This window comes from Astatotilapia calliptera, chromosome 14 (assembly GCF_900246225.1).
Source record: "Astatotilapia calliptera chromosome 14, fAstCal1.2, whole genome shotgun sequence".
In the NCBI taxonomy this organism is placed as follows: Eukaryota; Metazoa; Chordata; class Actinopteri; order Cichliformes; family Cichlidae; genus Astatotilapia; species Astatotilapia calliptera.
The window spans coordinates 11,263,776-11,277,625 of NC_039315.1; the positions used below are offsets into that span (position 1 = coordinate 11,263,776).

The 13,850-nt window shown below is 39.5% G+C and overlaps 1 protein-coding gene and 1 long non-coding RNA gene across 17 annotated transcripts in view; one reads left to right on the forward strand and one right to left on the reverse strand.

The window, feature by feature from the left end:
* The window catches only part of synrg (synergin, gamma), a 42,381-nt gene extending 35,483 nt beyond the window's left edge, over positions 1 to 6,898 (reverse strand). For 9 of the 14 annotated variants that reach the window (XM_026191404.1, XM_026191403.1, XM_026191399.1 and 6 more), the window contains exons 1-2: positions 6,750 to 6,897; positions 1,411 to 1,451 (exon numbers count right to left, since the gene is read on the reverse strand). In XM_026191404.1, coding sequence (XP_026047189.1) covers positions 1,411 to 1,451; positions 6,750 to 6,784 — 76 coding nt within the window. In that variant the 5' untranslated portion in view covers positions 6,785 to 6,897. Of the gene's footprint in view, positions 1 to 1,410; positions 1,452 to 6,749 lie in introns of all 14 variants that reach the window. The other 5 variants (XM_026191397.1, XM_026191400.1, XM_026191407.1 and 2 more) reach the window with 3 other exon arrangements.
* A 265-nt stretch (positions 6,899 to 7,163) lies between these two features.
* LOC113035748 (uncharacterized) lies at positions 7,164 to 13,320 on the forward strand. Of its 3 annotated transcripts, none has more exons than XR_003274383.1 (5): positions 7,164 to 7,180; positions 7,428 to 7,489; positions 8,103 to 8,160; positions 10,801 to 10,914; positions 11,883 to 13,320. It is a non-coding gene; the product is annotated as an uncharacterized LOC113035748 (long non-coding RNA). The 3 variants fall into 3 exon arrangements; XR_003274384.1 differs by having other exon boundaries at positions 10,817 to 10,914; XR_003274385.1 differs by lacking the exons at positions 7,164 to 7,180; positions 7,428 to 7,489; positions 8,103 to 8,160 and adding an exon at positions 8,170 to 8,335.
* Positions 13,321 to 13,850: the final 530 nt, after the last annotated feature.

Below are 13,850 nucleotides of genomic sequence, written 5' to 3' on the forward strand. Positions count from 1 at the left end.
TATTTTTTAACCAGAGCTGAGCAGCCAGCTCCGACTGGAGCCTGCAGATGATTCACCGTGTTAGGGCTCAACTGGGCTGTGTAAATGGCTTGTCTGGGAGACTGTGCACATTCTAATTTGTTGGACTAAAATGACATTGCTAACAGGAGCATATAATGACCCCTAAGAGACGCTCGTCCCACCAGTGCATGCGTGGTTTATCTGGAGGCGTTACTGCAAAGCCAACAGTCTGAGTAGGATGAGCAGCCACAGCTAAATGATGGCACATCTGAGACCTGCGTTGCTCAGTGCTGAGCATTGTAACAAAGATATGAGCTGCAATGTGCCGAATCCTCACTGATCCTCATATGCCCAAGAACTGCAAGGACCAATAACTAAAAGGAAAGGACGAAAACAATCAAAGTTAACGTCAAAGGCCAACCTATCTCCCCTACTAGGCTGTCCTCCCATGTTCCTTTTAGCTCTAAAGAGGGGCATGCTTGCAGCATGTTCCTCATCATTCCTCTTATTTCATTTTGCATTTTGGTTTATTTTTCTCTCCCAACCCAGATTTGGCTTCACCCTCTTCCCCAAATGAAAGCTGAAGGCTTGATGTTTGATACAGGGGAGCAAATCAAGCGCACAAAGTTCAATCAACAGAGCAAGCACTCGATTAAAGCAACAATCATAATCACAACTATTATGGTCAATACTGTAGTTTAAACATTAATTTACTGAACTTAAAAACATGTTGGGAGGAGATTTATGTTCTAAAATGTGTCATAGTGCTGAAAGTGGACCAGGTGACAGACCCTGAGCAATCCAGGGTTTCTCTTCATCTCTTTTCATGTATGGATCTTGGTAAAGAGAAGCTCTGTTTTAGTCAACTAAGCAAAAACTACAAACTGTAAAGGAACAGAGTGCGTTTGAATTATAGCACAATAAAAAAAAAAACAAAGAGCTCTACAGAGAAAGTAGATGAAATTATTTTGTAATCATAACTTAAATTTAAGTTTAATCCAGTTCCTAGCCTTTTTCAGAAGAGTACAAGGCTGCCAAAGAAGGTGACACTGAAGAGGAGATGAGCCAAACTTTTTAAAGTTATTTACAGAGCCGAGAAACTTTTGATCACATCTTGTGTGACTGATTACATCGAGGGAAGAATGACACTTATTGTGCTAATACTTGTTAGAAAATCAGTATTTCAATATCCACTTTATTTAAAATGAAGATTTCTAGTAACATTTGTCAAAATAAACAACGTTTACATTCTAAAGTGCAATATCCTGACAGTTTGCTTCAAAAAGCAATATTCTATGATCCCATTCAAATTCACACAAAACACATTTGTGTGCCATCTCCTCAGCTGAATATATTTACACAAACAGTTTGGAGGGAAAGAGCGGTAATATTCACTGCGAAATGACTCACCTTGCGGCGGTCCCAAGCCTCCTCCAACAGGATACATAAAACTAAAGAAATAAAGAAGAAAAACACAGATTATGAGATTCAAACTGAGGCTGAAGTTAAAAACAGCCTTCATTTATGTGGCCTTTTTATTCCCCGGTCCCCTGCTGAACATTTATAGCAGCAGATGACTCGTTGTCACTTAGCTGCAACAATACCATTTAAAATCAACAGCCGTTATAATAACACAACTGACGTGGAAGAGATAAGTGAAATTAGATGTGACGCCATGTTTGCTTGACAATAAATGAGATTGAGAGGCTGTGAGCTGTACAAATCAGTCCATTTTTTCAGTTTCATGTGGTCCTTCAGTTTAATTTTATTCCATTTTATACTGATCTCATTTGAGATGACAAAACAGAACCAAAAATATAAAAAAGTAAAACTGCAACCTCCTCAAAACAACTTGAAAATGCCTTCCTCCTTGCGGCAAATCTGAATCCTGTTGCTGTAATTCTTCAGATGACAGTAACACACTCCCGTAAGCCGACAGGTAAAATTAAACACGGATGCGATAAAAGTGTGTTGCTGATGACAGTGACATCAACAAGCAGACGCAGTTTTGTTCTACAGACTCGAAGCAGCTGAGGCTTATTCACAAAGAACCCCTCAGATCCTTTGGAGCAACGTTCACGCCAGATAAACAAGAGGGTAGATGGCTGGGCGAGTTTCTGCAGGCGACTTGGACTCTTGTCGCTGTGCTGAGAAACAGGCCTTTAAGAAATAATCAGAGGAAGTCTTTCTACGAGTCGTCCAAGTCTCTCCCTCGCCGGAGCCAACCCACACAGGCCTTCGGCTATTTGTCAAATAACTTACTACAACTCACAGACTGGAAGCGTTGATGCAGAAACAAACAGAAGACGGAGCCAGCCGGGCCTCTGCTTCCAACGATTCCCAGTTTAATGTGATCATCACAATATAATACTGGTAACTTTAGAACTGAGACAACTGTGCTGACAGAAGGGAAGCAGAGAGATCACTGTCACAGAAAGCAGGCACTGGCTCATAATGCAGGCTTGTAAACACGACGACTGCAACTATTCTTTATCGATTAACCCTGTCCGTTATTCGTTATTATCATTATTCACAGAGTCATTACTATTTCCAAATATCTTCATTCACTAGCACTGTCTAACCAGCCGGAGAACCCTCATATTTCCTTGTATCTGAAACACAATTAGTAACTAGCCAGCAAACCCAGTGGAGCATTTAGCAGCTTAAGAACCACATATTTCCCTCAGGAGCTGGCAGAGAGCAAACCATATATATTCATCAGGTGGTGCTACATGTCCGCTGGAGTTATAGGTTTTCTCCAACACAAAACGGGCCTCTGGGGAGGGAGTACGCACACAGACACAACTGGAGTCCCTGTTACCTTAGTTAAGGTCTATGAATTTTCCTCGTGTTTCTGTCCTTGTAAAAAACACAAGTTGTTTTCGTTTGAGTAATTTAAACCCCACTTTAGAAAATTGGTCAATTACAATCCTTGAAATTTTGAGTTTTCCCAATGCAAGAGGAACTCTGAAGTGTCCAATGTGATAACATGGAAATGTTGTGTCTGCATGGGCTTACTTCAAAGAGCCAAAATTATCTGTTATTTTAAGGGTTAAAGGTACTTTTTGTAATTACCCTCTGCAGAATTTACCTAAAGCTTTCTCTACCGGGTGGCACCGTTTTACCAGTGGGTGTGTGGGTTAGCCGTTTCTCCAAGAGGTTTTGCCTTTTGCAGGCTTCCATTGTTAAAATGGATGTGCTTTAATAACTTGCCTGCTTAAACAAAAGGTTCAATTGAATCACTGTGCCATCTTGTGTTACCTAATGGTAGTACATGAAATTACAGCCCTGCTGCAGCTCAACTTCAACATAGTACTGTACATTTATGATTTGGGACATAGTCACAACAGCTATTTGTTCAAGTCCTCCTGAGTCTGTCACATTTAATTCACACTAATGTGAATTTATGGGCACTCTTGGTGCTGATGAGTGGTCCTCTTTTCTCTGCTCATCTAAAAACATTTAAACTCAAAGCAAGAAGCCAGCGTTTCCCCTCACAGGATACTGTTGTAATATGACAAGTACCAGAGGGTTTCAGATTCTCGCATCTGCTCACTGGAAGATTTGCAGCTTAAAAAGCTTTTTGAGCATGACGGCACTACTGTCTGCCATCCTTCAGCAAATCAGAGGTCATGGCCGAGTGGATTAACATAGAGGGAGATAAGCGGCGACAGCAGCTGTGGACACCAGGCAGGCCTGAGCCTTGTAAAAGGTCTGGATTCATCTAATAGCTTATCAAACTGCTTTAAATGCTTGGGGACAGAAGGGACAGTTTCAGAGTTTTTAGCCAGAGTCGTTACTGTTAAAATTATTTGCTCTCATAGAGGAACAGAGAGCAAACTTAAAATCACTCCTATAAAAAGGAAAAGCTTACTTTTAATAGACCTGCCACTTCTGCTACATAAAGATCTAAAGCATTTACGTACAAACAACTGATTATTTAGGGCTTTGTTATTTACCCAAAGAAACATGCTAGAAATTCTCAATTTTCTGCCTTACGAATGCACTTTTTCCTCATTCGCTGCTAATGCTGTTGCTTCCATAGATGCTATTATGTAGGAAAAAGTCGCCATGGCTGGAGCCAATGAATCTATCGGACGGCTGTTATTAGGTGTTATCAGCCAACTGATTGACATTTGGCTGATATATTAGCCAACGGATCCACCACTGAACTCAGAAAATGTTATCTTATTTACTGATTTATCAGTTGTATTGATTTTAATGTCATTATTTGTATTTCAGAGCTGAAAGCCCCTTTTAAAAAAAAACTTTAGATATCCATGCATAATGAAGATTTCTTTGTTTTCTTGATATAACAGAGGGAATAAACAGAGCAGGAAAAATGTCATTGGTATCGGCCCAGAATTTTACAACTAATGCATCACTAAAAGTAACCGAAAGCACTCTGAAAAGCAAGCACTAATCATTTTCTCTCTCATATACAGGAACATCGTGAGTTGCCCAGTTTGGAAACAAATTTAGAGAGGCTTGAACATGTGCAGGGGGGGGATAGTGGATAAAAAAGACAAAGGATGTTGAATATGGAGCTGCCAGGCAGGTGGAAATGAAAAAGACCTCAGAGGATGTTCACAAATGTAGTGAAGAAGGGCATGCAGAGGGTTGGTGTGTCAGAAGAGAAGGGTAGAGTGAGACTGAGATCGAGGTAGGTGATCTGCTGTGGCAACCCCTAAAGGGAGCAGCTGAGAGAAGAAGAAATATTCTAAATAGCTGGTGTAAAAAGTATGGTTTCTGCACAGGATATCATCTGACATTCATAAAGTATTTAATCACATGCCTTGTTGAAAACAGAGGATCTGCATGGAGCCTACAAACTAGGGCTGTGCGATATGACCAAAATCTCATATCCCGATATAAGAATTCTATCGTCCGATAACGACATAAATCGCAAAAATATAACATTTTCTGTAAATTCTGTGAATCTCGGGCAGCTCGACTTGCGGGAAGTGTTTCCAGCTGCGCGTCATGTAGCTGGAGTCGAGTGTTTTAACCGATGCATGAAACGATACATTTTTAGACATAAGTTGTAAAGGCCGCCGTTTTCTTTGTGAGTATTTATTACACGGCATGCTGCGGGGAAAAGCCTGTTCTAACGTTTGAGTCTAAGGTTTATTTTTTAGCACCTGGCGGCTCTGTTTTTACTTCTCATCCGTTAATAATCTGCTCTTTCACGCGATTCAGTTTATTTTGAAAAGTCTCAACAGGATCTTGAGCTTTATTGTGAAAGGTTTATGTGGTACATAAACAAGCGGATACGCGATGGTGTTACCGTCTTGTTGCTAACCACAACGCATAAAAACAGGTGCTTGTCCGCCTGTAGTGTGGTTATATTAAATATAAGAGAAAGAGAGAACTTAAAGAAATTAATATAGCCACTACAGTGACCATCAAAACGGTGAAAAAATATTGCTGTAAACAGTTTATTTTGCGACACCACGAAACAAACGATAGCGTAAAATGAAACCATAGACGTTTTGTCATCCGATATATATCGTTATATCGAACAGCCCTACTACAAACTACAAAAGGTTGCTGGAATTCTCAAACAGGCTTCACCTCCTGGCTTTGCACTTTAGCATTCAGGTACATTTTACTTTTATCATACCCACGTTGTCATTTCTTGCAGCTACTCAGTTTCCAAGATTTCCAAGATTGAAGTTTCCAAGATTGTTTTTTACCAAATGGGACCACTGATTATAAAAAAAGTCACACTGTACCATGGAAGTAGATACTTTAAAAAAAAAAAAAAAAAAAAAAAAGGATTTCCAAAGTCAAAGTTAAGCATGGCCCATCTCATAAATGACACATTTTTTGAACATATAAATATAGCCCAAATCTACCAGAGTATACATTAGAGGTTTTACCAGCCACAGTGAAAGAATGGCACAGACAGTCTTGAGGGCTTTGGTTTCACCTGTCAGATCAGTATCACCTGGCTAGCCTTGTAGCCAGAGTATATTTATTATTCAGGGTGCTGGAGCTCGTGTTATGAAAAAATCATGAGGCTGGCCTTTTCATCTCCTCTGCAGACCATCATCACACTGCTTTAATAAGACACCTGAACATCTCCTCACCATTTACAGCTACTTACTGGAATATGCATGTACGACAGGGCTGATTATGTAATTCAGCAGAGAGTTATTAGAGCAATCTGACTCTTGAAGAAGGGCTTAGAGTCTCTGCTGCTTGGTGTGTTACAGGGACAAAAACTTAACTAAATCAACCCCTTCCCCACAAATCTTCACGTCCTAATGCTTTATCTTCGTAAATAGCCAACACCATACTAAATCCCTAATAATAGAAAACATAATTCTGAGAAAGTGTTAATATGTGTCCCTACCAGCCACCCACAGGCCTGCCTAGCAATGCTACAAGAGATTCATCTAGCAAGTATCGCGTTATATCACCAGAGACCGAGAGCAATGGACACTATGACTACCACAGAATAACTTAAGCGTGAAATCTGTTAATATGACCACACCGTGGAGTTAGTCTGGTCCACTCTGAACATGGACAGGTAAAGGCAGAAGGAGCCAGCTAACGTTAGCTGTGGCACCTGACTACGAGCCATCTCATCTCATCTCCCTGCTCCGACAAACTAAGCCAGCCTTTATCGCGATATTTGAGGGCGTCCTCGTGGCTAAATGTGAAGCCCCGCGACTGTCGGGGGTGAATGTTTCACGCACAAATTACTTCCCCTGAAATGAGTCAGTTTAAAATGGCTAAAATACCTGCCACCTCCCCCAGATCCTGGCCGCAGCGCCATCTTGATAACAGCAGTCACTAAGAGGAAGACGACGTCACTACTTAGGACTGTGTTGTGGGACGTTCGGTGCCCTGAGTTCAGTCTGTCAGGCACACCTGCCGGCTCATAGCAGGGCTAATTTTTAGTTTTGTTGGCTTATTTGTTGTTGTTTTTTCCTGAATTACCCCCCCACCACCACAGGTCCACATATACATTTTACCTTTAACCTTAAGTCTTCATATTCCACAGTTTGTTTCCACCAGTGAAATTTCAACTTATTATTTCGGTAGTAATATCTTGGCGCTACTTCTAAGAAAGACAAAATGCTGAGATAATACATAATTAATAATAATTCACTTTTTTTCAATGTCTTCAGTAACCTGGATGCTCTCTTTCTCCAAATGACTGAAGCTAACAGTTAAGTTACTAGTTTTTGATTAACTTTGTTAGCAATGTCAAGGAAAATTGATCTTTTTTTAAAACAACATGATGTGTTTTTTTTAAAGACTGTAATGTTAATTCCCGACAGGTGTGCTATTGCGAGGATTTGTATTGTCTAATATGGGGAAATTATATTGTCTTGCACTGACTGGATGCCCATTAACTCCTGGTGTGTGTGTGTGTGTGTGTGTGTGTGTGTGTGTGTGTGTGTGTGTGCGCACAGAGAGACAGCCAAGTTCGTAATGGATATAAGGAAGTTTTTCACAAAAAAGGAGCCAGATTCAGGTAAAAAAAAAAAAGTGTAAGATCAAATGATCCATCAATCAATGTGGATCAGTGTTTCAATATTTCTTTCAATATCTATATCTTTTATTAGATGGTTTGGTTATTTGCCTTTTGGTTGAAAGTACACTGAGTGAGGACTTTATTATTAGTTATCTTAATAGTATTTTTTTTTTCATATTAATGTATTTTTTTCATCTGCTATACAGAATCTGCAACACAGGTTGAAACATTTTTGACCCTCTTTAACAACATTCCAACATAACATTATCATTGATTGGGGAGATTAAAATTAATTATATATTTTTATGTGGTTCAGCCACAACTCTACTAAAACCTCAGCCAGTAATAGGTAGGCCCACTTTTGGACCATCTAGTTGTCTGTATGACTGCACTACAGTACGTGCATCACATTTGCACACTATCAGAAAGTGCCAAACAGAGCCCTGGTGGAGTGAGGAGCTGTAAGGGGAAGCAGAGTTCCCTGTTTATCTTCTAAAAATGTTTTAAGCTAGCTTGTTTCAAAGATTCTGTACAGCAGCTTTAAATGTTTTCCAAAAGCGCACTTTAGGTTAGATATGTATTTGTTTTATTCCAATCCATTCTTCTTTTGCAGTAGTTGTCAGGCGTTGTGTGGAGGCGAGGAAGAAGGAACCCAAACGCAGGACTGGCAGGTAGGTGAAGGTTTATTATAGGGAGTGGGTGAACAGACACTGACTGGCTAGACAACTGAACGGCTGACTGAACTGAGGGAACACACGGGAAGGACAACGTAACATCAATGACACGACCGTGAACGAATAGAAACAGAGGGCTTAACAGACTGGTGAGGATGATAATGAAAGACCGGTGAGTACACAGCTGAACATAATCTGACTAATGATACGTGGGAATAACTGGAACACAATACGCAGGCGGTATGCTGGCACAGAAAACAGATGTGAAAATAAACTGAAGATGACAAAACGGAAAACACTGGGTCAACGACCGAGGAACCCTGACAGTAGTAGTCTATTGTAGCATTTAAATAACCTTTATCAGATTTGATGGTTTTGTTACAGACTTTTCAAAAAAGTGTTTTGCTTTTCTTTCACAAATGTGGGGATTAAATTGTGTTAAAACGTACAAAACAGTGATGTGTTTTGTGACGAGGACCCAGGCACAGAGAGACTTGATGAATTTAAGAATCTTATAATTTAATAAAGAAATTTGCAGACTTGCACAGAGATGGTAAAATTATGATGACTGATAACGGAGACAAAGACAACAGACGACGGGGACAGGGAGGAACAGGGGTGTAAATGCACCAAGGAGACAGTCAGAGAGAACTCGGGACAACTGGAGACATTTAAGGACAAGGGACTGACAGAGACAGGAAAGAAGTTTCATCGCGACAAGTAAAGTTTACCCCCAAAGCTCTGATCCTAGAATCACCCCAGTTGGCTTATTTGTGTATGCTAAAAATAAATAAATAAAATAAAATAAAATAAAAACGCCTTTGTGATGGTCAAAACGAACGGAGCGGAAGGCCGACCTGCGAGGACTAATGCAGGGCAACAAATTCCCATCTTTAATATTGGTTGTTGCAATACAAACTTTCTGCCAGCAGGTGTCAGTGTGTAGCTTTGTCGAGGTTTTGTTAAGGCGAGAACCTGAACATGCAAAGGCACATAAACAAAACCTCCATCCATCCATCCATCCATTCGCTTCCGCTTATCCTTTTCAGGGTCGCGGGGGGCGCTGGAGCCTATCCCAGCTGTCATAGGGCGAGAGGCAGGGTACACCCTGGACAGGTCGCCAGTCTGTCGCAGGGCCGACAGACAACCATTCACACTCACATTCACACCTAGTGGCAATTTGGATTAATCAATTAACCTATCCCCACAAGCTGTCATACAGAAACAAACCTGTGAGCTGCTGTGATCATTAAACTGCATGTTGGAGGAAAATACTTCAACTTTAATACCTGCAATTTCTAAAGCTCGAAAATGACAAAAATAAAGTTCATATTCCAGATCTCAGAATTTAATAAAAACGAGAAAGTAGTCACGTGTGCAAATATGATCCTGTGCCAGTTAGCTGCACGTGATTCTTTATCTGTGGTACAGTTTAGTAGGACAGGTATACCTACTTATTCTTATCACCCACGAAGGCTGTGTCTGATTTTCCGAGTAAGAGCGAGCAAAGCTGCCCATAGGTGAGGGGAGGTGACAGCAGTCTCTGTTTTTATGGAGGTGCCTGGCCCAAATATTTTTTGAGATTATCAGCAAGCACTGTATAATTTTTTAGATATAAATTTGAGAGGGTTGTTTGTTTGTTTTTTGGATTATCTTACAGTCTATACCTCACACAGCCCTTAGTTACTGTAAGTAATTTGTTCAATTACAGTAAAGTACTGTAGCTTGTAATTTTACAGCGTATATAATCTACAAAAACAAATAGCAGGGTTACGTATTAGCTTTACAGTATCATAGCATCATACTTTGTTTAGTGTTCCTACTTTGTTCCCGTCGTTTTACCTTTTTTCTTTATTTTTGTTTTTTGACATTAAAATCTAACTGCATGTACTCTGAATTAAATTTCGTATCTTTCTCGACTTTGTCTCAAATTACACTGTAAACATGTACAGCTTGCTGATAAGACATTTATAGTATGCATCTGTTTTCACAAGTAATGGTACATAACTGTACAAAATTCCCAATTTTTCTACATCAGCTTGCTACATTGTATTTTCATATGTGTCATCAGGTGACTATCTCAGATACCATCGAGATGTTGAATAATTATGATTGCCTGTTATGATTCACCAAAGACCCACATTCACACACTGATGTGTTGTCCAACGTTTTTACTGGCTGTCTGAAACACTGAGGCAATTGTGTGTCCTGACAAAGTGATTCAGTTTCATTGTTACGCCGAGGGCAAGGTGGAGCAGCAAGGAGAAGCCTGTGTGGCATTGTCTCAGTGGGTGTTGTTGTGAAAGATTTACAGCTTAATGAGAGTCATGTAAAGCAGAGGACAACAAGCCCTGCTGCTATCCATCACCTGGTCTGCTCCCAGCCTTATACCTTAGCTCTGTTCACAGAGCATATACATGACAGAGGGGGACATGACCACATTTTTGGATCCCGATTGACTAACAAGAAAGAAAAGGAAAGCTTTCAGTGTTTTATTGAGTTTATTAGTGGCATTAATGTAAGCTTTTGTTAAATTTATGATACTTTTTTCACTGAGGAAACGGAGGTCATATATGTACCTGGACGATATTAAAGAGGCTGATTCCACTATGTTCAGGATCTATTTGTTTTGTTTAGTTTTTTGTACTTTCAGGCCAACATAAAGCAAAGAAAGGAAGCAGGATGGAATACAGAGACGCTGTGTCTTTACACATGACCAACTACTGCTGAAGACATCAAGGTCATGTCCCGGTGAGGTCCTTTTATAGATAATAGGAAGAGTTTAAGTTGTGTTGTGTAAACAAAATTGACATGATTGTAAAATAGTTCATTTATATACATTAGGAGCTTTAACTTGAGTAAAAAAAAAACTTTTTTTGTCTGCCTGAAATGTAAAAATGAAAAAAGTACTAAGTTTATCAGATAGATACATTAAAACAAGCAGTTATTTCATTCAAGATATTCAGCCTCAGTGCATATAAAACTCCACCCACTGCCCTACTTTGGGAAATATTTTTACTGTACAAAAGACACGTTAATTATTTGAAGGAAACATATAAACTCAGCAAAAAAGGAAATGAAACAATATTTGTAAATGCTTTTTAGCATTTTTAGCAGAAGTCATTGATGGAAACTATGACAAACCCCAGACCATGAGAGGGACCACTGATGTTGCCTGTAATTATAATTATAGATCGCATACATTATTATTAAACGACACAATACTTTTGTGAGCATATTGAGTCTAAAACTGACTTCAGATTCAAAATGACTTTAATGAAGCGCTGTCACATGTGCAGAGAGTCAAATTTAAAGGAATATTAAACATCTATTGGTGATGCTTTTAGCCGGTCCTGTAATGGACTAAAATCATCATTTTACTCCTGATTGTTTAACATGTTCATTGTTTGATTACAGTTAGAGAAAATACAAATGATTAACTTGGTGAATAAAACATGAAATATTTAAACTTCTGTGTTGTGGACATAAGATACCTCCTACTTGTGCATGTCAGTGCATGTTGCGTGGGCCACAATGTTCTTTGTCATGCATGAAGCTTGCACACCTTACACAATGAGAAAAGCATGTTGTTGTTGTTTTTTCTTTGAGCTTTTTATAACTGCTTGGATTTTTTTTTTGTTCTGCTCTCATTGTCTCTGTTGTGACCCATTGCTGAGCTTGATCAGGCCTCATTAGCCTCCTCCTCCTCTTCTTCTCAGTCGCCGAGCATGGTCTTCCTCCCTGCTGTGTGCCGGGTTTAGCTGGAGGCCGGCCACTCAGTCAGTCCCCTCGACAGTTGGATCTGGACTGGATGTGAGCAGTCCCCCACACCCAGAGATCTGCCGAGAAAGGTGAACATTAACCCGGGACTCATTCGAGGAATCCCACAATTCCCCATAAATCATTAACCCGTCCAGCATCAAGACAGTGACAGCATCAGCATGACAACATCAATCTGTCAGGATTCCTCTGAACCAGGGATTCTCACAGATTTTCAGATGCAAATAGAGGGAAACTGGGAGAAAACAGGCTTGCACTCCTGGGCTGAAACAACAAGCGTGGCCCCGATGTTTAGTTCAGTACTTATATATACTCGTTATATGTTTTTGGTTTTTTTTGTTCTCTTGAGTTCCTGCAGCAGGTGGCTGTAGCTGGATGAGGTTCAAAACAACAAACGATCATTATTATTAAATGTAAATCGATCCTTCCACCTGAACAGCTTAGAAGCTTCATTTTATTAACTGAAACCACTTGCTCACCTCCATGCCATAGTCCGTGCCACTGAGTACATGTAACACTGCACTTAAATACACTTTCTGAGATACTCAGGTTGTTTTTTTTAGCAGCTTTGTATACTAAATGAAGATTTAACATTCCCAGAATATGAGAGGCTAATAAAATATCGCACAGCTGTTACTGTAACTCAAATTAAAAGCAGTATGCAGTGACAATATCCAAGAGTATATTATTGTATTATTACTCTAAAAGACCTGTTTCTGCACATATTTTTTTACTGAACTGAAAACATTGTATGATTTGATTAGTTGTACTTTTGATAGAATTCAAAGACAAAAGCCATCGATGCATATTTAAACAGATCTTCAGCTGCAAAGTTGACTTCTCCTCTGTAAAATTTGACAAGTTTTATTCTTATTTCTCAAGTATTATAATGTATGTTAATGTTGGTAATTTATGAATGTTGTAGCATGAATGTACAAAGTTAAAATTTTTATTTTTGTCATTTTTTTTGTAATGTTTGCACTCATTGTTGTGTTATTTGTGTTACAATGAATTTGTGCCATCTCTGTAAACCCAGAGCTGCAGCAATAATAGACATTTATTTATATTCTGTATGCCTCTTACATGTAAAAGGATGGTAACAGAACACCAACCATCTTTCTAATTTACTTTTAACCTTCTGACACCCGAGCTCTTGTGTGGATTACATTTTTAATTTCTTCAAGCTGTTTCGGAGTAATTGGACCGCGTTAAATTTGAAAACTGTAAGTATCGTCTTGAACAGATGATATTTTTTCATTGTCATTTGGGAATAATGGGTTCAATTTACAACATAACTCGGGTCACCTTTGTTTAACAAAGTATGAAACTCTGTTTGGAGTAGAAGGATGTATAATTGCAAAAAAGCCAAAATGTAAGTCAGAATTAAATATGAACTGCTTTATTTAGTTTTATTGTCATTTTCTAAATCATTTTCTTTAACTCAAAGTTTGTTTTCAACAAATGTTTTGAAACCTTGGCTTCTTGAACACAGCTAATAAAGATTTTGTATGTGTTCTGACGTTTGGTGGCGATAAAATGAAACAAATCCATGATCAGAAGAAAGCTGATGAATAAATGACTCAGATCAAAAGCCACCTATCTTGTCATTAGTCCGGCCTAGCTGTCACCGTAGGTGGTACTGGTGTCGATGTACGGTGAAGGCTGCCGATTGTTACTGGCTGATCTCCATGACTGTGCTGCAGCACAACAGAGGCCTTCTTGATCACAGCTTTTGATGGAAGACTCCTGTCAGAGCAGCTCCATACATGTGTATGTATTTCTCCGTAGAAAAGTTGGCGTAAACTCTGGTCGCAGTGACCAATTAGCCCTGGTGCAGAGTGGCCTCCTGACCCTTGACCCCTGCTGGGTAGCCTTATCCATTAACCCCTCGGGCCTCAGCTGGAGTT